General features: G+C 32.9%; 1 protein-coding gene across 1 annotated transcript; it reads left to right on the top strand.

The window, feature by feature from the left end:
- Window positions 1-17,826: 17,826 nt before the first annotated feature.
- On the top strand, window positions 17,827-23,916 carry LOC114291097 (Lecithin:cholesterol acyltransferase family protein). Its single transcript, XM_028235128.2, has 6 exons — window positions 17,827-18,579; window positions 18,775-18,997; window positions 19,718-20,001; window positions 21,108-21,444; window positions 22,067-22,332; window positions 23,151-23,916. Exons 1-6 carry the CDS (start codon window positions 18,089-18,091, stop codon window positions 23,632-23,634), a joined length of 2,085 nt encoding a protein of 694 aa, XP_028090929.2. The 5' UTR covers window positions 17,827-18,088; the 3' UTR covers window positions 23,635-23,916.
- The last annotated feature ends 426 nt before the right edge of the window (window positions 23,917-24,342 follow it).

The raw sequence follows: 24,342 nt of genomic DNA on the forward strand, positions 1-24,342 counted from the left end.
AACTAACAGTATTACACAACAAAATATACAAAAATAAAAACTCAAGAAACTCATTTTATATGATTTTTTTAAGAGCACTGGATTTTATTTTAAATAATATACACACAAAATTAAGTGAACTAACAAATCAAATTTTTAAAAATTGAATTTATACACACACACACAAAAAAACAAACAAACAATAGCTTAAAAAAGTAAAATGTGAAAAAAAACCCCAAACTTTTTAAGTCTAATCTAAATCTAAACAATTTCACATAGTTTATACTTCGCAATTTTTTTATATATATATAAAATTTGAATATAGACTTATACTACACGTTCCCCCACCCCCCAAAAAAAAAAAAAAAAAAAAACAAAAGAACCTAGTAACATAATGGATCTTTTTTTTTTTTCTATGAAAAGTAGAATTAACAGTAATACACAAAAAAATACAAAAATATAAATTCAAGACTCTTAGAACACTTACAGTTATGTAAAATTTAAGAACCCTCAAGAACACTAAATTTTTTAAACACATCCAGAAAATTTTAAAATGCTTAATTTTATTTTTTTTTAACAAACAAATGACACCAATGACTCTTAAAACACTTACAGATAAAGAGATTTGATATACACTAACAGTTTAAAAAAATTAAAACAAATTTAAAAAAAACAAATTTTACGAAGATTGATTATTTTTTATACTATTTTCCTCAAAGAACTTGAACACTATTAATGAAGAGAATAAAAATTATAATGAACTATATCACACAAAACACGTAGTGATAAAGAGATTTGATATACATTTACAGCTAAAAAAAAAGTTTAAAAAAAAATTTAAAAAAAATAAATTTTATGAATACTGAATAATTTTTATGTTGTAATTTTTTTCTCCCAAAGAAGCGGAACACTATTTAAGACAACAAAAAAATAAATCAAGCCCAAATAATTACATCAAAACACAAATGATGTACGTAACATTGTATATAAAATTGCTATATACATTAACTTGAATCTAAAATAAACAAAATTGTGAATTTTCAATGTACAATGTTATGTATATATATATATAATCTATGCAAAAATTTCTTATGCATACATGATACAAAAAGATTTAAAGCACACTTCTCATAAATAATTGCATCAAAACACAAATGATGTGAGTCATGTCACACATCAAAATCACTCCATATTTATCCGCAATCAGCCTAAACCTTGTATAATCCTAGTCTCCTGGGTACGAACTCTCACCACAAATCAATAATTTAAAATATATATATATATAATTTAATTGATTGAGAGGTGTGACAGGTATCAATAATTTAAAATATGTAAATATAATTTGAATGATTGAGAGGTGTGACAGATATCAATAATTTAAAAAATATATATATAATTTGAATGATTGCGGGGTGTGATAAGCGTGTCTGCCTCTTTTTCTCTTTCTTTTTTTTCATTTTTTTCATTTTTTTATCATTGCTTCCAGTTGCCTCTCCTTTGTCTGCTTGGTTGTTTGTTTTATTTTTATATTCATTTTTTATTTTATTATTTATACTAATTAATGTTCAAACATTAGAATATATATAAACATACAAAAATTACATAAAATTATAAAATAATATAAATTAATGGACTAATAAAGAATATGTTAATGGAACAAATGTGTAACATTTAGGCTAAAATCACCTATGAATTATGGAAAGGTCATCGACCTTCTTATAATTACTTGAAAGTATAGGGGTGCTTGGCGGAAGTGGCGGCCCCTAGTCTTAAAAAGACTAAAATTTGACCAAAAATTGTTGATTGTGTGTGTATTCATTAGTTATGCAAATAATAGTAGTGCATATCGGTTTCAACTTGTTAGACTTATTTATTTTGATGATTTATTTAATTATGTTTTAATTTATTTGAAAGATAAAAATAGAATTCAAAATTTATTTTGATGATTTATTTAATTATATTTTAATCAAAATTTATTTTGATGATTTATTTGAAAGCGAAAAATAGAATCAAAATTTATTTTGATGATTTATTTAATTATGTTTTAATTTATTTGAAAGAGAAAAATAGAATCCAAAACTTATTTAATTATGTTTAATTTATTTGAAAGAGAAAAATAGAATTCAAAATTTATTTTGATTATTTATTTAATTATATTTCAATCAAAATTTATTTTGATGATTTATTTGAAAGAGAAAAATAGAATCAAAATTTATTTTGTCTAATTATTTCTCACCTAAACCTTTATCCTAAATATTGTTAGAATGTATTTAATATTTGATTGAATCAAGATTTCAAACAGCTCAAAACAAAGGTTCAAACAGCCTAGCACAGTAGCAGGCCAAAAGGTTCAAAAGGTTCAAGTGGATGATATTCAAATTAGTAATGATGGAGTGGAAGATATTCAAATTAGTAATGATGGAAGTACAACGGCTATAAACGGCTATAAATTCAAATGACTACAACGGCTATAAACGACTATAAATTCAAATGAATACAACGGCTATAAACGGCTATAATTTTCATTATATATACCAAAGCCTCTAATGTAAACAAGTTACAAAAAAACTCAAAAATATTCTTTGATCTATAATCACTCACATCTATTCTCAGAAATTATACACTGAGCCTTATAGCATTAAGCTCATATTTCCTGTGTGAGGTTTACAGAAAAACCAGAGTTTCATTTTTATATTTATCTTTGAGAGATATTTATTGTAAGCTTTCTTTGAAATCAAAAATACAATTTCATCTTGTAAAAGTGTTGCAAACACTATGTTTTTGAAATTTTGAGAGTGATTGTGAATCACCTAAGATTTGCAAGGGTTTAGGCTTGTGAAGTCTGTGTAAAATTCGTGAAGGATTGCTCCATTTGTAAAGAGGTTGCTAGCACTCATGTGAAGCTAGAAGATAGTGAAAAATCTCAAGTGAAGCTTGAGGAGTGGATGTAGACTAGGTTGAAACCGAACAACTATAAATCTGTTTGTCTCCTTTTTCCTAATCTCTTTCCTTTCTTACTACTGCTATAGCTATCTAATATTCATGTGTTAATCATTTGATTTACTCTGTATGTTAGTTATATTTCATTGTTATTTTGCTTGATCATTAACTAGTAAGTTCATCATTGTGCTTGTTAATAATTTGTTGTACTAGTAGTTAATTTTATTGGAGTATTATTAATTTTAATTTGTAAAAACCTAATTCACCCCCTTCTTAGGTTGCTTTTTGGGTAACAATTGGCATTAGAGCCTGGGGCTCTTGTTTAGATTTAACAATCTTGAGTTTTTGATCCATAGCAACCATGTATTTTACTTACTCTGCTGTAGGACAAACTAGCAATAGGCCACCTCTCTTTGATGGTAGTAATTACATTCATTAGAAAGAAAAAATGACTTTGTATCTTGAAGCTACCAATTATGCTTTGTGGCTCATCATCACTAAAGGTCCTAAAATCCCTACCAATGTAGTAGACCATATCAGTGTGCCTAAACTTGAGGATGAATTTGATGAACGTGATAATAAACTCCTTCAAGCTAATGCTAAAGCCAAGCTTATTCTTGTGTGTGGACTAGATGCAAATAAGTACAATAGAATTTCTGGGTGTATTACTACTAAAGAGATTTGGGATAAACTTGAAATCACTTATGAAGGAACTAGCCAAATAAAAGAGTCTCAGATTGACTTGCTTATTCATGATTATGAACTCTTTACTATGGAATCATTTGAATCTATTTATGAGATGTTTTATAAATTTACCAATATAATTAATGCTCTAAAATCTCTTGGTAAATCTTATACTAATGATGAGCTTGTAAGAAAAATACTTAGGTCTTTGCCAAATGAATGGGAAGCTAAGGTTACAGCTATCCAAGAAGCAAAAGACCTAACAAAATTAGGCATTGAAGAACTCCTATGCTCGCTCATGGCTCATGAACTTTCAATGATGGATGACAGCAAAAAGGAAGCCATTTGGAAAGAAAATGATGGAGTAGCCAACCTATGTCTCATGGCTCTTGGAGAAGAAGAATTCACTCAAGATGAGGTAATTTCTAATTATGTAGAACTTGAAAGTGCTTTCAATGAATTACATGACATATTTAGAAATGTTTGTGTTGAGAATTCTAAATTAAAAAAAAATTGTTACTTCTCTTTTAAATGATGTGGATATTTTAAAAATAGAAAATGCTACTTTGAAAAATGACTTTACATCAATTGCCAATGAGAAAAACATTTTGAAAAATAATGTTGGGGATTTAAACAAAACTCTTGAAAATTTTGTAAAAGGAAAAGAAAACCTCAACAAGCTTCTTGGAAATAAAAAATGTGTTTTTGACAAAGTAGGCATTGGTTTTGATCCTCCTAAACCTTTTATGAGATTAAATGTTCTTGAGACTAATCCCCATGGACCCAAGAAAATATAGGTACCAAGAAAAAAATCAAGATATTTTGTAGGTGGAATCTCAAAGAATACCAAGGATTTCGAGAGGAAATGCAGAACAAGAGTGTTCAATTTAAAGAGCAAAATCACCCCCTACAAGAAGAAGAAGAAGAATGACAAAATGAAAATCACCAAGATGAACAATAGAGGTAATGTATGGGTGAAGATTCCAAATAGGTAAATGAAGGTATAACTCCTAACACACCTTTAAGCTTAAAGTTCTATATTCTTTAAGGTGTGATTTGTGTATAATAGGTTGTGTCTAATCATTGCTTCTATGTAACCTAATTGTACTTAGTTTGCTAAGTCATGTTCTGCTAGTTTCTTTCAAACCTTCATTGAACTCAAAAATGAGAATTATATTATTTTGTTGAATGCCTATTAGAATATGAATGATTCATGTATTCATTAACATTGTATATCATGTCATCCATTACTATGAAAAAGAGATAAGAAGTGATAAATATTTTTTGTGAGCATACTTTTCACCTCTTATATATGACTTCATACTAATATGTTAATTCTTTTTTTTGAGTCATATCTTTTTAGAATCAATTTTAATATCATAGCATGTTTTTGAGATGTATACTATCTATATTTTGAATTGTACATTTATGATCTTAAGAATATGCTCAATATGAAAATTTCATACTTATATGCTTTACATTGGAATATTTGAATGAGTTATGAAATTCGTTAATTATGATCCATCAACAATGTCCAAATGAAAAGAAGTATCATACGTTTGTAGAGACATTGCATGTATCCTATTGAATATCTTTTGAATATGGATTACATTGGTATACATCTCATGAAATGCTTTTGATTGATAAATTATTGAATTAATTGTTTATAACATTCGTGTTGTGTTCCACATTAAGTAAAATGTTTTATTACACTTGAGTATGTGGATTGAATTGATGAAAATGCCTCTTCATAATGTTATGTGATTAAATGAGATTGTTGCATCATTTCTTAATAAAATAAAGAGCATAACACATTTTCTTAATATTATGCTATGTGTTACAACTTGAAAATCCTAAAAAATAGCATCCAAACTCTTGTTTGATCATTGAATTATTTTTCACCTTTTGAGTTTGTGATAAGAAATGATTTGTGTTGTATTTTTATTAAGTAATAGTGATTGTTCTATGAATGCTATATTTACAGAAAATCATATTAGAAAAAGGGTAACACCAACTTAGGGGGAGAAATCATTTTGCTAACATACTTGTTAAATCCTTTTGAGATGAACTCCTCATGAAAGAAAATTGAAGATTGAAAAGCTTCCATCTCTTGAACCTAACGTATGCCTCATATACTCTCTTAAGCTTTTGAGATAAAAATTCTATCTTATAGTCTTTGAGCTAATACTGTTATTACTTTGATATGAAAAAGATTGATTATGCTTCATATGATTTGCAATGTATACTCTTTGATGATGCTCTTGCCTAAAAAGCATGCCTATGCTTAAAATGTGTGCTATATATTGAAACTCATGATTTTTCTTGGCATATGGATTGTTATACCTTGAACGTGTTTCATTTGTTAGATTTACATTAGCTCCATGAGATTATATTGAGTTTAACCTATTATGAACAATATTTGGTATTCTACATGATGCTTGAGCTATGATTGTTAAATCTTCTAGATTGCATATTGGTATCCTTCATAGATTGCATGTTCGTATCATTTTGGCATCCTTATTGGTAACATTTGGCATCTTATTTGATGTTATTGACGAGAACATTTCAGTTATGAGCTTTCATTTATCATATCTCCTATTGATTTTGCCAAATGAAACAAGGGGAATAATTTAAACTTGATTATTTTTTAAAATCCCCTCAGTTTCTATTCTGTTTTTTATATCAAACTTATGGGCTTGCACCTTTACATGTTACTATTTTTTTTGTCCATTATTGTCAAATGGTATGAGCTTCAATTGTATGATCATTATGTGCTATCATTTTTTTGGTGTCATAGAGCTACGTTGATATGGATGATTATTTGTGCTATAATGAGATTTACATTCTTTCATCCTATATGTTGTATCATACTCCCTCTTTGTGCTTGATTTTGTTGAAAATGTCATCGGGGGAGAAAATGAGACTTGGTTGTTTTAGTATCTCTGATTATTTTGGTATCTCTATGCTTTTGGTATCTTAATTCTTACAACATGTCATTTGAGCTAATTAGTTGTTGATAATGTAAGAGGAAAATCGTTTTCCTCAAGGAAGAGTGACTTGAACTTTAGCTCTATATTTATGCTCTTGCTTGGCAACCTTGTTTGATCTATGCACTGTTATGTCTATTATAGTCTTGAGATTGGTGCGCTTTTGCTAAGAAATTGAGAATTAGATCATGCTCAAATGCTTCTCATATACTCATTAACAATTTGGTCTCTCATTATTATTTTTTGTTTAGGCTTAATTTTTTTCTCTGCTTTTTAATTTCATTTTTCAGTACTTAAACATAAACACAACAACAAATCAAAATACAAATATTTACATAAAAAAAACTAAAAAAAAAAACACCCTTCATTTTTTTATGGCCACACACCGATTAAAATAAACATAAAAAAAAACACTTCATTTTTTTTTTCCAACCATACGCCGATCTTACTTACTCACCTCTTCCATCGCTCTCTTATTCTTTTTATCACCTTGGGTGACCCTTGACGCCCTTACCCCCGTGCTTTCGTCGAGAGCGACGATTCCCCGCTGACTATCAAAGGCCAAGAACGACGTTGCTCTAAATCGGGCCATGGAAGTGGTCTTCCGTTTAAGCTCTTTATTTTTGGCCTTCAATGCGTCTATTTCTGCTCGCGCATCCTTGTACATGCGCTGGAGCAGAGAGAGTTGGGCGTTGACCTGGTGGAGCTCACTCGTTCTGTTTTGCAGTCGATGCGCCAATTTTGTGACTGCAGTCACCGTCTCCATACAGGACGTCAGTGTGAAATGATTGGCTTCAATGTCTGATTGAGCTGCCATTATTTGCTGAATCGACATCATAGGAAGGTTAGGAAGCGTAGGAGCTGGGGCACTCAGTCCAGCAGCGCTTACGGGATCGTTCAGGTCCGAAAATAGAGTGAGGGGACAGAATGAGGACGCCATGGATTAGAGGTGAGAGGTGTCAAAGAAATGAGTTGTAGAGAAATAGAAGCAAACAGATTGAGATTTGGCCTCCTCCGTTCAGTTTCTTTGTCTCTCGATGAGGAAGAAGAAACAGAAGAGAGTGGTAAAGAAGAGATAGAAGAGAATGGTGAAGAAGAAAATGGAAGAGCGTGTGATTAAGAAGAAGGCAAACGGGAAGAAGACAAGAATGTAGAGGGAGCCGAGGCGCGTACAAATCGAGGCCTGCTTTTGTCGACCAATGACACAAAAGTGAGGACGCGTGTCCGACGCGATTTTTGACGAACAAAAAAGAGACGCGGGCGAATCATGTATATATATATATATATATATCTGTTTTGATTATCTATTTTTTGATGCCATTTATCACTATCATTTTCCTCCTCCTTCTCCAGATTCTGACCCATGATTTCCTTTTGATAATGTCACAGGAAAAGAAATTATATGATGTTATGTATTATGGTATTATTTTCAAATTATGGTATTATTTGAGAATTAATCTGATAATTATGTATTTATAGTTTGATATCTTAGTCTCATATCATGTCTCTAATTAAAGTTTATTTATTACACATGTGCTAACCTATGTATTTAGAAATGAATTCAGGAAGCATGAGTTGAAGGGGAGTTTTTCTTACTCCCAAATCAAATCAAAACATCATTGTGTGCCATCATAAAAAAAGGGGAGATTGTTAGACTTATTTATTTTGATGATTTATTTAATTATATTTTAATTAAAATTTATTTTGATGATTTATTTGAAAGAGAAAAATAGAATCAAAAATTTATTTTAATGATTTATTTAATTATGTTTTAATTTATTTGAAAGAGAAAAATAGAATCCAAAACTTATTTAATTATGTTTTAATTTATTTGAAAGAGAAAAATAGAATCCAAAATTTATTTTGATGATTTATTTAATTATATTTTAATCAAAATTTATTTTGATGATTTGTTTGAAAGAGAAAAATAGAATCAAAATTTATTTTGATGATTTATTTGAAAAAGAAAAAGAAAAAGAAAATCAAAATTTATTTTGTTCCATTATTTCTCACCTAAACATTTATCCTAAATGTTGTTAGAATGTATTTTATATTTGATTAAATCAGGAGTTTAAACAGTCCAAAACAAACGTTCAAACAGCCTAGCACAGCAGCAGGCCAAAAGGTTCAAAAGGTTCAAGTGGAAGATATTCAAATTAGTAATGATGGAAGTACAACGGCTATAAATGGCTATAAAAGTTCAAAAGGCCAAAAGGTTCAAAAGGTTCAAGTGGAAGATATTCAAATTTGTAATGATGGAGTGAAAGATATTCAAATTGGTAATGATGGAAGTACAACGGCTATAAACGGCTATAAATTCAAATGACTACAACGACTATAAATTCAAATGAATACAACGGCTATAAACGGCTATAATTTTCATTATATATACCAAAGCCTCTAATGTAAACAAGTTACAAAAAAATTTGAAAATATTCTTTGATCTATAATCACTCACATCTATTCTCAGAAATTATATACTGAGCCTTATAGCATTAAGCTCATATTTCCTGTGTGAGGTTTACAGAAAAATCAGAGCTTCATTTTTATATCTATCTTTGAGAGATATTTATTGTAAGCTTTCTTTGAAAGCAAAAATACAATTTCATCTTGTAAAAGTGTTGGAAACACTATGTTCTTGAAATCTTGAGAGTGATTGTGAATCACCTAAGATTTGCAAGGGTTTGGGCTTGTGAAGTCTGTGTAAAATCCGTGGAGGATTGCTCCATTTGTAAAGAGGTTGCTAGCACCCCTGTGAAGCTAGAAGATAGTGAAAAATCTCAAGTGAAGCTTGAGGAGTGGATGTAGGCTTGGTTGAAGCCGAACCACTATAAATCTGTTTGTCTCCTCTTCCCTAATCTCTTTACTTTCCTACTACTGCTATAGCTATCTAATATTCATGTGTTAATCTTTTGATTTACTCTGTATGTTAGTTATACTTCATTGTTATTTTGCTTGATCATTTACTGGTAAGTTCATTATTGTGCTTGTTAATAATTTGTTGTACTAGTAGTTAATTTTATTGGAGTATTATTAATTTTAATTTGTAAAAACCTAATTCACCCCCCATTAGGTTGCTTTTTGGGTAACACAACTATTTAAATCAAGTATTCTTGATATACACACAAATATTATTATTGAGTCAAGAAATGTATTCTTTTTCAAACATATCTTTCCTCAAAAAAAGGATGAAGAGAATCAAATTCTTGTAGATGCAGAGACAATAACTGAACAAGCCAAATCGAAGAGCCAAGTTCTAATAAACGAACTTTTAATGACGCCACGAAAACTGACGAAGACCAACAAGAAGATGAGCCTAGATGTGGAAAGTGACTAAGGACATCTACATCTTTTGGTCTATATTTTCTAACTTTTCTGTCAGAAAATGAGCTTCAAAGCTTTAAGGAAGCAATGTCAGTTCCTGAAGCATCTTTATAGAAAGAGGTTATAAATGGCGAAGTTGAGTCCATTCTACAAAACTATACTTGGGAGTTAGTTGATCTTCCTCTAGGGTGCAAACCACTTGGATAGAAGTGTATTTTCAAAAGAAAGATGAAAGCAGATGTGTCTATTGATAAATACAAAGCTTGTCTTGTAATTAAGGGGTATAGACAAATGAAGGTCTTGACTACTTTGACATCTATTCCCCTATAACAAAAATAATATCCATTCGCATATTGATTGCTATAACAGTTTTCTATAATCTTGAAATACATTAGATGAATGTTAAGACCACCTTCTTAAATGGAGACTTGAATGAAAAAATCTACGAATAACCCGAGAGATTCAAAGTTCCTGGCCTAAAGAAGAAGGTTTATAGACTTGTCAAATCATTATATGGGTTAAAGCAAGCACCGAAACAATGGCATGGGAAATTTGATCATGCTATGATTTTGGATGGATTTAGAATAAATAAGTGTGACAAATGTGTCTATATCAAAAATACAGATAAAGGTTATGTCATCGTTTGTCTCTATGTAGATGATATGCTTATCATTGGTAGTAATATCGAAATGATAAAGTCTACCAGGAAATTGTTAAACAAAATGTTTGACATGAAAGATATGGGAGTAATAGATGTCATACTTGAAATGAAAATTTCTAAAACATCTTATGGCTATGCCTTATCTCAGTCTTACTATGTTGAGAAAATTCTGGAAAAATTTGGGAAGCATGACAACCGTCCTGCTAAGACACCTATATATGCTAATGTTCATTTATTAAAGAATACAGGAGGAGGCATATCACAATTAGAGTACTCTCAAATCATCGGAAGCTTGATGTACTTAATAAATTGCACACGGCTTGACATAGCCTTTGTAGTTAGCAAATTGAGTAGGTACATAACTAATCTAAAAAAGGATCATTGGACAACTATAATTAGGGTACTTAGATATCTAAGACATATCCAAAATTATGGATTGCATTATACGAGATATCCAGCAATACTTGAAGGGTATAGTGATGCGAATTGGATATCGGATACCAATGACTCAAAGTCCACTAGTTGATATGTCTTTATTCTGGGAGGCGTAGCAATCTCTTGGAAATCCTCCAAGCAGACTTGCATTGCAAGGTCCACAATGGAATCAAAATTTATTGCTTTGGATAAAATAGGAGAAGAAGCAGAGTGTCTTCAAAACTTCCTAGAAGATATTTCGATGTGGCCAAAACCCATGCCAGCTATATGTACACTGTGATAAGCAGCAATAGGACGGGCACAAAATCATACAGTTGCTTTCAAATAGTATAATTACCATTGACTATATAAGGTCTAGAGATAATATTGCGAATCTGTTAACGAAAGGGCTAGCCAGAGATTAAGTGTTTAATTTATCGAGGAGAATGAGATTAAAACCTATTAACTAAGAATCACCATAATGGAAACCCAACCTAGAAGACTGGAGATCTCAAGAACTAGGTTCAATAAGACAACCGAATTATAGAGATTCCCCAATCACTAGAGAGGTTTACTCTGTTACCTATTTCTATGATAAGAAGAGTGATCTCTGCAACGTTGTCAGGGTAAACTTTGTTTTTAATGATTCTTATATCTTGGTTATCCAAATAGAGTGTGGCAGGACATTTTTAATGAGAATCACCTACGTGAATGTGAACTAGGTTGGTTCTATGAGAATCAAAAGGCAGAATTCTCTAGCGCACTCACTGAACCAGGTATATTTCAGGGCCAAAATGAACACAATCATAGAACAAGACTGTGCCTGGTAATACTCTGTATGCAATCTATTATCTTGGCTTACTCCACCAGTTGAATGTTTCAAGGCATTGTGTCCATTGGACAGCTAGTAAGTCTGATAGGTTTTCACTATGGGAGGTTCAAAGCCAAAAGCTACCTATCCTGAAGCAGGGTATTTCCTTAATGTATTCTCTCATATTTTTTGCATATTGATGCACGTCTATTTTCGTCAACTCCATTCATGTGGGGGATTGTTGAAAATTTTGAGTTTCTAGGCTTATTTTTGGGCAACTTTGAGCCCAAATTGATGCGGGACCCATGCACCTTTTGAGGTGGGTTCGAGTGGTGACGTGTTCTTTGTCACATGTTGAATCATGCCTCAAAAACAGTTCATCAAAAACATTTATGAGTGAATGAGAAGTTGACGTCATTTTTGAGTTCGTGAAAATGGAAGTTGAAGAGACAAAGTAGGTTTGCTCATTAAATGACTTGTCTCACATTGAAACAAAGAAAGAGTTTATATGAGCATATAAACTCTAGGTTGTCATACTTGGGATGGGACCCAAGGGGCACCCTAAGTTTTGTAAGGAATGGTTATGGATAAAGTGGGTTTCACCCAAAACCACTACAAACGTGCATGCACGTCGTCGTCCCTGTCGCCGCCAGCTGGCAGAGCCATGTCGGGTATGGGTTTTGGGTCGGGTCCTAACTTTAATTTTTTGGACAAAATTTATTTGATTTTTTTCAAAACTTTTGCGGGAAAAATCAAATTCTTTGCAAGAAATTTGAATTTTTGAATTCAAATCCGAATATTAACCTCATCGCAAAACCATTCTTACTCAGTTTCAAAAACTAACTTTTAATATTTGGACAAACGAAAATTTAAAAATACAATGAGTTATACATTATTTATTCAAAAAAATAATAAGGCTATGAATCGAAATATGAAGACTGGTGGGTTGAGAGGATAGATGTGGTCAATTGTAGATGCCAGATCATCTGCCGCCATTTCTTGCAGCCTTTTCTGCAGCCCTCTCCAAAACGATGTCGTTTTGTTTAGTCTTGTTTTTTTTTTTCCCCAAAATTTGAGTTTCATCTTCTTCTATCATCTCATCTGTTCTGTTTAGCCTTAACAGAGACAGAGATGAGAGAGAGACGCTAGAGAGAGAGAGAGAGAGAGAAGTGGAGAGAAATGAAGGATGGTGGAGGGACGTGACGGCAGCGGTGAAGAATGGAGAATAGAGGAGGGACAAAGCAGAGGAGATATGGGATTGGAAGGAATCTAAAAAAGGCGAAGAGGGTCACTCTGTTTCGATTCAGAAAGGCCAAGAAACAACTCCTCCTCAAGAAGAACACAAGGGCTGGTGGCAGTGGCAGTAGCAGTGGCGATGGTTGTTACTGCTGTTTTAAGCAAACCCCATCTTTGGATTCCCCTATTGACTCCCAAACAAGCGATCCCAACAGTCCTAAGTTTACTTATGAGTCGTTGAGAGCTTTGATTGAAAAGAATGATTTCTATTCGAATGAATGCAATCCCCATTTAGATTCAGACAATAAAGATGTGAACTGAAAGAAAAGAGCAACACATCTATACACTCTTCTGTTTGTTTCTAACTGATGAATATGAACAGTGAACACTTCTTCAAGAAATTTTAAGTGAGGTTGGTTGAATTGATAGTGAATATGGTAGTTGAAAGTATCATGGATCAAACATTATTGGGTTTCATCGCCCTCTTTTGTCCAGATCTTCACCTCTCTGTTCATCTGTCTCAGGGTTGAAAAGCAAAATAAGAACTTGAAAAAAAAAGAAGAAGAAGTCAAAACGACGTTGTTTTGGCGAGAGTGGCAAGGAGGGCTGCAAAAAATGGCGGCAGATGATCCAGACTCGTCAATTGTAAGGGTAGGGTGAATGAAGAGAGATGATCAGTTGTGAAAATAGGTGGGAAGGTGCATAAAATGGCGAGGATGGGAAGGAATCAGAAAATAAAGGTTCAAGTGTTATGACAAGTTGTAAATGATTATATCTTTTTTGAATTAAATCATTTAAAATATTTTTTTCTTTAAAAACTAAATTGACAAAATGTCTTGCAATTTATGGGGTAAATATTTTTTTTAATCACAAAAGTATTATCGTGATAATTTATATAATTTTTTTTTGTTCGGTTGGGTTGTGCTATATAATCACACTTTATCTTTTTATTTTTTTAGGTCATATCATCTCTCTACTTTTTTGTTCATATTTTCATAAAAAGTTCAAAAGTGCACTTATTTAGATCATTTCAAACAAATGCATTTTTATTTTTTATTTTTTACTAATTAAAGTAAAAAAATATTTTTTTATTTATGTGCTTTAAGAGCATCTACAGCAACCTCGCTATAGGATACGTTTTGGTGATTTCAAGTCTTATATTCTACTCCATCAACCTCGCTCAACCATCGTGGAATTGATTTTGTGCTATAGTAACTCGTCACAAGAAACGAGCTACTGTGCACTAGAGCTACATATTTTAATAATGGGGGATTTGGTGATAGCCCCCTCACTATCTAATTTGTCTTTCAAAAGGACAAGAATTATATAAATACTTTTAAAACCCCTTAATATTTTAAAACTTGTTTCTTTTACTATATTACCCTCATATCTATCAGCTCTCCTATTAAGCCATCTTCACTGTGTATTTCAGAGTAAAATTTTACTCTGTATGAAAGTAAAATTTTACTCTGAAAAACTAGTAAAATGTTACACTCTGAAACTAAAAGTAAAATTTTACTCTGTATAAAAGTAAAATTTTACTCTGAAAAATGAGTAAACTGTGAGACTCTGAAGCTAAAAGTAAAATGTTACTCTGCATAAAAGTAAAAAGGCGAAGGCAGTGTTTGTGGCGGCTGAAGTGTTTGGCAATGACCACCTCTTGACAGTAAAATTTTACTGTCATTCTAACACCAGAGTAAAATTTTACTCTAATTCTCTCAAACAAAAAAAAGAGCAATAGAACAAGAGTAAAATTTTACTCTCATTATCTGAAACAAAAAACAGAGCAATAGAACTAGAGTAAAATTTTACTTTGGTTCTGTCAAATGAAATTAGATAAAAAACAACAAAAATAAATCAAAAAAAAAAAAAAACAAACAAACAAAAACAAAACAAATTAATCAACAAATCAACATATCTAATTGAGAAGAAAAACTTCTAAAACTCGATCAACAATCACAAATCTCAATGAAAAGAATACATGTTTCAACAACACTCATACACACAAATATATATATATATATATACACATACATATATTCAAAACTCAAATCTGTGTTTAAAAAAATATGTATAACCAAACAACTCCACCAAACATGCCTCAATTTAGAGACGATCTGTTTCTCCTCGTAGACGATCTCCTTCGATTCCGGCACCGGAGGATAATTTTCCGGCCCGTAGTTGATTTCGTTCCCGATGTTCTTGATGAGTTCATCGTAGAGATCGGATTCAGCATTGTTGATCGCCGGAGTTTCGCCTGATAACTGACCGGACTTGGCTAGGAGAGTGATGACGATGACGTCGCTATCATCGCCAGAGAAGAAGAAGTTACCAAAATTGTCGAGAAACAGAGCTCCAGATCTGGAAGGAGGAGCACGTTGGCGGAGAACAAAGTCAGAAGGGAAAGAGGGAGAAGAGAGACAGAGAAGGTGGGGAGAGAGTGGGTGGAAAAGGTGGGAAGATTTAGTTGAGGGTATAATAGTCTAATAAAATATTTAAATAATAAATTTTGTCCTTTATGCAAGACTTTATAATTATGAGGGGTTTAGAAAGTATAATTTTTTTCTTGATCCTTTTAACAATGAAAGGAAGATAAAGGGGGTTTATAACCAAATTTCCCTAATAATTCTCCTCTATTTTTGTATAGTTTATTAATTTGCACTAAAAGTTTTTATTTTAAAACATTTATTGTTAAAACAATAATGATATATAAATAAATGTATTATCAATATAGTATTAACATATGAGATTATAAATAAAAAATAATAATAAATAATATTTAATGAAATAAAATACAGTATTAATACATAAAATTATAAATAAAATATAATAAAAAACTAAAAAAAATATTTTAATGACATAGGATTGTATAATAGAGAGTTTGAGTGTATACATAAATATGAGATTGATGCGGATGTTGTAATACAATAGTGAATTTTGGGTTATAGTTTGATTCAAATTCTATTGAGATTGATGTGGATGTTGTAATACTACTTTTTATTTTACCTATTTATCCATGCAAAGTGGTTAAAGAACCTCTCGAAATGTAGCTAGCTCATTGGAAAAGGTAAAATAGGAGAAGACTAATTATAATAGCCAACATGCCTCTTTAAAAAAAACCTAATTGGAGATGCTCTAAGAATTGAAATGATACTTTTTTGAATTGATTATTTTAATCTTTTATAAAAAAAAATGTATAAAAAAAATAAAAATATAATATATTAACTTATAATGACTTTTTGACTTTTTAAGTAACCAAATAAATTGTGAAAAAAAGAAGAAGTCATATTTTGAGGGTGAAAGTATAATTTATCAATATTCAAAAAAGGTATAATTTATCAAACCCAAGAAAAAAAAGAAAAAAAAGAAAAAATTTGTACCCACAACCCTAGCATATATGCTCTGTGCTCATATATTCAGACAATGGTTTGACTTTGACCCAGTAATGTTATAGATAGAATGGGAGGGAAAATTATTCAATAATCTAGGGGTATTACGTGTTCATATTTTTAATTAATTATTATTTAATATATCTCTTTATATTTCTCAATCATTCAACACAATACCCCACATATTTATCGTATCTACTAATCACAATATTATAGAATATTACATGTTTATACGCTTAAATTACTGAATAATTGCCCGAATGAGAGAAATGTCAAGAATTGGAGGGGATAGTACAGTGGTTACTCCTTAGTTATAATTTAATTTTATTAATAAATTATCATCCTACAATTTTGGGGAATAAAAAAAGAAAACAAAAAAACACAGAATTCCAACAGTTAAATGCAAGAGTCTTTGCGGATGGGGATGGGCAAAACGATACCAGTGGGAATTCTCAGTCTCTCAGCTAAAACTCCGCTGCTTGAGACAACAACAACCGTAGCAGCAGCAGAGAGCAGACCTGAATGCAGAAAGAATTTGATCTATATACAAACCTCCAAGCTTCTTAAACCCTGTGCCTTCTTTCCCTTGTCTTCTTCTTTATATCTTTTTTTTTTCTTCTTCTTTTATAATCACCTATATTACATGTAACTATCAATCTTTTTTGTCTTTCTTCCTTGATTTCTCTCAATTTGCAATCTGGTCCACCATCAGCACCACCACAATCACAACCATGGATGAGATTTGGGTATTTGTGTTTATTGTAGTGTGTGCATTTTTTCCCGATGATTGGGGGCCTGTTTTCTCTTGGATTCTCTCTCCCCAAACAGTAACCGTATACAGCTCCATACCTCGAGAATTCCCATATCAGAACCAAAAAAAAAAAAAGGAAAAAGAAAACCCATTATGGATTTCCATTTTCTTTCACTTTTTTCTTTCCTCCACAGCACCCCTGACCACCTCTGTTTCTTTGCTTTCACACACACACAAGAAGATTTAAGAGAGAGAGAGAGGGGCTAGAGAAACCTCCACGTGTGAAAGAGAAAAAGAAGGCTCAAGGCAATGGTGACAGCTGAGAGAGGATTCCATGTAAAGGCCAAGACAAGTGTCTTTCTTAGAGACCTTAGGGTTAGGTATGTGTTGCCCCTTCAACCCCAAAACCCCTACTTATTATGGTTTAACAACAAGCCTCTCTCTCTCATGTATTTGTTTTTGATGCACCGAGTGACTGGAGTAAGGATCTATGAAATTTTTCTAAAATTTTTTAAAGTGCTACATTGTGGTTGAGTTTTACTGGCAAGTCACATCAATTTTTCTGATGTGACTTGTCAATAAATCTCAACCACACAATTCAGCACGCTAGAAAACTTTAAAAAAATTTCACTCGAGAATCCTTGGCGCAGTGACTGTCCCACATCTTCTTCTCCTCCACGTGGGATTGCATTTTGTAACGCTCATATAACCTCATTCTTTACTATATATGACACCATTTTATTATCTCTATCAAGTCTCCTCCATCTCTCAATTGTCCATTAATGGGTTACTCTTTTTATCGCGCATTTTGCTGAATTCACTACCTCCATGCCTCAATCACCTATTTCCCATTAAAGGGTAGTTCTTGGGGTTTCCAATTTTTGCTAAAATCCTCAGCTAATTCTCTCTGCAATGGCTTCGATCCTTCGGTTGCGAAAGCTATGCTATGTAGAGCCAGTGAAGTGTTCTTCATTGGGTTTTGAATCATTTGATAACCCCAAAATTGACAAGAAAGAATCATTGGAGACACCAAAAGTTGAGAAGAAAAAAGATGAAGCTCTTGTTTCCACTGCTGAGAATGTGCAGAAGAAGAAGAAGCCCAAGAGGCAACACAAGGATTGGAGGTGTGTTGATTACTGTTGTTGGGCAATTGGATACATGTGCATTACTTGGTGGCTTCTCTTGTTTCTCTGCCACTGTTTGCCTGCAAATTTGCCTGGTCTCAGAGTCCCTGAACTGCCCGGGGCACGGCTAAAGCGCGAAGGCTTGACCGCTCTTCACCCAGTTGTTCTCGTGCCTGGCATTGTCACGGGTGGCCTAGAGCTCTGGGAAGGCAAGCCTTGCTCTGAAGGCCTGTTCCGAAAACGGCTTTGGGCCGGTAGCTTTAGTGAAATCTTCAAGAGGTTTGATTCAAATTTGCATAATTGAATTCAATTGGATTTGATTTTGAAAGTTTGATTTTGGATTGTACTTATGAACCCATTAGAGAATTATGCTGGAATTTCATTGTTGGACTTGAATTCAATTGGTTTTGATTTCGAAAGTTTAGTTTTGGATTGAACTTATGAACCTGTTTGAGAATTATGCTGGAATTTTAGGCCTTTGTGTTGGTTGGAGCACCTTTCATTGGACAATGTGACCGGACTCGATCCCCCGGGCATTCGTGTCCGGCCAGTGCCGGGACTAGTTGCTGCTGACTATTTCGCTCCTGGATATTTTGTTTGGGCTGTTCTGATCGAGAACTTGGCGAAAATTGGCTATGAGGGGAAGAATATGCACATGGCTGCTTATGATTGGAGACTTTCTTTTCAGAATACAGAGGTATAATCGATCTTCCTCTGCTTTTCTTATTATAATTTTGGCAATTGTGGGATTTTACCAACACAAGTTCACAACATTCATTTTCTTTTGTGTCCAAGATCAGTTGTTTGCAGTTGAATTGATATGCTCTTTTATGGTTTTTAATTTCTTGCTTTGTGTATATCTTTATGTAACCTCTGATTTATTGGTAATTACTGCAATATTCTCTGTTTCTAGCCATAACATGTTCAGCAAAATTGATGTATGTTTGGCATTTTACATAACATATCATTTCTATACTCTTGTATTTTTTTTGAGAATTTGTTTGGTTAGTCCGGTTTATGCCTACTGATAGAGAAATATGTAATCAAATTGACTAGTCTACGTTGTCTAGTCTAAAAAATAGGAACAAAGTGACCATGTGTTCTATAGACCAGACCTATTAGATAATTTTTCCTTTGTGTTATGCTGCACTCGTTCGTGTGCTGTTCTTAGAGCAAGTGGGTAATGACTATAAGGTCCAAAAGGAAGGTGTTCTGTTTTTAAATGCTGAGGAAAACAAGATAGAGCCATTTCATTTTGTCTGATACACTCCCATAATTTTCATTTTTTTTCCTGTGTGCTCGCGTTTACCTCATTGTGGAGTCAATTTTCTTTAAATTTGTAAAGCATTAGCTATAAATTGAACAGCTACAATTAAATATAAGTGACTCTAATCTATTTCTAATTGAAATCAAGCAGATCAGGGACCAAGCTCTTAGTAGATTGAAGAGTAAAATTGAGGTTATGTATGTAACCAATGGCTATAAGAAAGTGGTTGTGGTGCCTCATTCCATGGGGGTTATTTATTTCCTCCATTTCCTTAAATGGGTTGAATCACCTTCTCCTATGGGTGGCGGCGGGGGTCCTGGTTGGTGCAACAAGCATATCAAAGCAATCATGAACATAGGTCCCGCATTTCTTGGTGTTCCGAAGACCGTAGGTAATATATTGTCTGCCGAGGGTAAAGAAATTGCTTTTGTCAGGTTCGTCTTTTGCAACCTCTCCGTTATTGTGCTTGCTTTCTGTTTGAAAAGTTCATTCCGCTCAACAAGCTGACCCAGCCTGAAGGACTTTCATAAATCATTTAACCGGTCCTTGAAGCATTCTCACACTGCATGAAACGATTACATTTTTTTATTTTCCTATCATTTCAACGAACTGCCTCAATCAGGTTGTGTCATTTCAAGCGACATATCAACCTTTTAAAATGGAAACGATCTAAAAGAAACGAGTCATCATAGAAAATTATTTCAGAAGAGTTAAAAATACCATGGTTATCATAATCTCAATCCGGATTGTAGATCTTACGATCCTACGATTTTAATTGGGTCAAACGATCCGGATCACACTAGGATTTTAAATTTAGTAAACGATCTTAAAGTGATTACGATCATATTCATAAAATCATGTAAAATCGCATACGATCTCAATTCTATTACAATTCCGATGCTACAATTTTTCTGTTATTATTTATTTCTTATATATATATGTATATATGTATATCTATATAAAAAATTTGACTACAAACTTCTTTTTCAATCGTCTCCTCCAATTTATATTAACATAGAAAATGCATTATATCAAATTTATCATTTTTCTTAGTCTTTTTAAATTGTGTAACATACATTATCATTATCCATAATTTTTTATTTTATTTTGCATTGAAAATAGAATCTTACGATTCTCTATCAGATTCTACGATCTGATTTATGAGTCCCTCCCAACGATCCCACTCAGGATCCCAATTTTAACAATCTTGAAAAATACACAATAATCTGAAATTGTAAAGAATGATCATGTTCATAATAATGCATTTGGTTAACATCAGATACTACGAAAATAAAATAGGGAGCCAGTGTATCATAGAAAAATTGTTTCAGAATAATCAAAATAATATCCTGAAATTGCATAGAATGATCATGTACATGAGAAACTTGGCTAACTTTAAATGCTATAAAACAAGGTACTCATTTGTGTTGCTGCATAAGAGAGATTGGAAGGATTTCATTTCCATATGATATCAAAATACGCTGATAGTGATATAATAATTTCCTACTTTTGGGACTCAAACCTTTAATTCGTCTTGTAGGGCTATGGCTCCTGGTCTTTTAGATTCCGAGCTTCTTGGGTTTCAAACTCTAGAACATGTCATGCGGGTATCTCGAACATGGGACTCCATCATTTCCTTGATGCCAAAAGGAGGAGAGACAATTTGGGGTAACTTGGATTGGTCTCCAGAGGAGGGGTTTGATTGTGATTTGGCAAAGAAAAGATATATGCAACCCTATAGTGAAATTAATAACAACAATACTGATGGAAAGAGAGGACTCAAAGTTAAAGAGTCCGTGAAGTATGGAAGGATGGTCTCTTTTGGCAAGGAAGAATCACAGTTACCTTCTTCACAGCTCCCCAATCTTGGTTCAAAGGTATAGTTTTTCCTAAATTTTGTTCAACTGAACTGAATTTAATTTTTGTTCTATTCAATTAACTTGCAAACAAAAATTGCAAAGGTACGTTTGAACTACGTCAAGTCTAAACATTAGTGTGCCGTAATTTAGTACACTGTCTACATATATGGAAAAACAAATTTGGGTGGCTAAATCTCCTTGGACGGCCAAAAGAGCCCTATAGTTACTTTCTAAATGACCACTCTTGTGCTTTTTCTTTCATGTGGGTTGTACATTTTTCGTTTAGCTTGAAATTATCATGTTACATTTAGAATAAAGTAGTTTACAATACACAAATGTAGCTGCAAATGTTAATATGAAGTGATTCTGTCAAATTTTCTTCTAACTACTTCTTTGAGCACCTTTGTCAATTTGCATGCCGAGGCAGCCTGATAGAAAATAACTTATCCTGCATTTCAATTGAGGAAGAACCATTTTCTCCCTTTATTCAGGCTAAAGCCATGATCTATGCAATTGAATGTCAACCTTAGATATTACTTTATACGCCTATGTGGAATTTTCTTTCATTTGTATCAAATTGTTATCAGATGTTGGTTATAGTTCTTTATACATGGATAGACGGCTAACCCTTCATCAACAGGAATTTCTGCGCACGAGTACCTCTACTATTTCCGACACATCATGCAAAGAGGTGATGACAGAATATGATGAGATGAGCCGTGAGAGCATTCGTAAAGTCGCCGAAAAAAAAGTTTACACTGCAAATAGTCTCATTGATCTTTTTCGCTTTGTAGCTCCCAAAATGATGGAACGGGCTGAGGCTCACTTCTCTCATGGGATAGCTGAGAATCTAGATGATCCCAAATACTCCCATTACAAGTATTGGTCAAATCCACTTGAGACCAAGTAAGTATAGTTATCCTCTAATTTCACTGCTGTAAACTTCAGTTGACTTCCAAGAAAGTTTTCAAAGCATACCTAAACCAATTTTAGCCTTTACCTATCAGTGCTCATAATTTGTTCATGAAGTAATGAGAACCTCTCGTATTGCCCATAAAGAAATATTAGTTCTACAAATACAATTTTCGTTGTGCCAGCATTTCCTTTTCCCATTTTCTTTTCATCATATTTACTGCTGCTGCTGCAAACGCATTATAAAATTTCTGTTTTTTCCAGCTATTATCTTCTGTTTTTGGATGATTTTGTAATAACATGTGGCTTCTTATTAATTTACGCGTGATTCAAATAGAGTTGTAAATGAGTCTAGTAGTAACTTGTTCAAGCTTGGCTTGAAAACTTAACGAGCTTCAAAATGTGTTCAAAGTTTGACTTGTTTAGCTTTTGAGTCGATCTCAAACATGTTTTAATCGAGCCAATCATGTGCTTAGCTCAAGCAGCTTGGTTTGTTATAGTGCACATAACCGAGTTGATCTGAATAGTAGGTTATTCAAGTTTGGTTTGAAAACTTAACTAGCTTTAAAATATGCTCAAACTTGGCTTGTGTACATAAGAGTCAATTTCAAACGAACTTTTAACGAGCCGAACACAATCGAGCCTAAGTAGCTTGGTATGTTTTACAGTCCTAGACTCCAAAAACAAACAAATCCAAAATTTGTTGGTATGTTTCTGCCAATTTAATCCCAAGCTCAATGCAATTACTTTTCTCTATCTGATGTTCCCTAGAGTTTGTCACAGTACAGTACCAATCATATATTTGTTTGCAGGTTACCAGATGCTCCGGATATGGAAATTTACTGTTTATATGGTGTTGGAATTCCCACTGAAAGATCATACGTATACAAGCTATCACTGTCTAATAGGTGCAAGAGTATTCCTTTCCAAATCGACAGCTTGGCAGATGAAAGCGGTGATAGCTGCTTGAAACGAGGGGTGTACTTTGTCGATGGTGACGAAAGTGTTCCTGTTTTGAGTGCTGGATTCATGTGCGCAAAAGGGTGGAGAGGAAGAACACGGTTCAACCCATCTGGGATCGCTACATACATAAGAGAGTATAGGCACAAGCCACCGGCAAGTTTTCTTGAGGGGAGGGGTCTAGAGAGCGGTGCACATGTTGACATTATGGGAAATGTTGCTTTGATTGAGGATGTTTTGCGAGTTGCTGCGGGGGCCACTGGTGCTGAGCTGGGAGGTGATAAGATTTATTCAGATATTGTAAGAATGTCTGAGAGAATAAATATTCGGCTGTGATTGCCATGTTCAGTGGTTATCAAAATGAACGGTGCACAACTCAGAGAGAGAGAGGACTAACAACAGTGAAATTGCAGTGTCGAGATGCTGCAAATGACTACAACAACAGTCATAGCATCTTTCAAAGAGAAGGATCGGCTTCAAGGATGAGCAGATGGGGGGAGTGTTGAACTGTACTAACCGCCCTAAGTTTCTTGTTAACAAAATCGATTTCTCACTTTCTGTAATCAAATGAATAAAGCTTTTCCTTGCAAAGTTATTATATGCTAATTTAGCTGTCAAGTTTCTTGTTTGATTAGTTTTAACCCTTGCAGTTTGATAATGCATTCAATCTAACCATGGTCCTTAAGATGATTGTGAATAAGGAGGTTTGGTGCTCTCTGTAGAATTAGAATACTAGGCTCAATTTCCATTTTAATTCAATCCAAAAAACCATTTGACTGTATAGCAGCTGGTAAAGATCAATCCAAAAACTAGGTAAAATTAACTTATATAAATCAATTAGAATCAATTGGTTATGACATTTTTTTTTCTTTCTTGTTTTCATATTAAAGGGCTAAAAGAGTTCCCACCATCTATTTCTTTTTATTCAACTCTGTTGGGGGGTTTGTTTAGATTAAGGTTTTGAGAATAGATTTATAGAGAAAAAGAGATTAAAATTTTGTTACTTATATTTTTTAAAAAAGGCCTAATTAGGGTAACTTTTGG

The sequence above is a fragment of the Camellia sinensis genome, chromosome 14 (genome assembly GCF_055761805.1).
Source record: "Camellia sinensis isolate YWXY chromosome 14, ASM5576180v1, whole genome shotgun sequence".
NCBI lineage: Eukaryota > Viridiplantae > Streptophyta > Magnoliopsida > Ericales > Theaceae > Camellia > Camellia sinensis.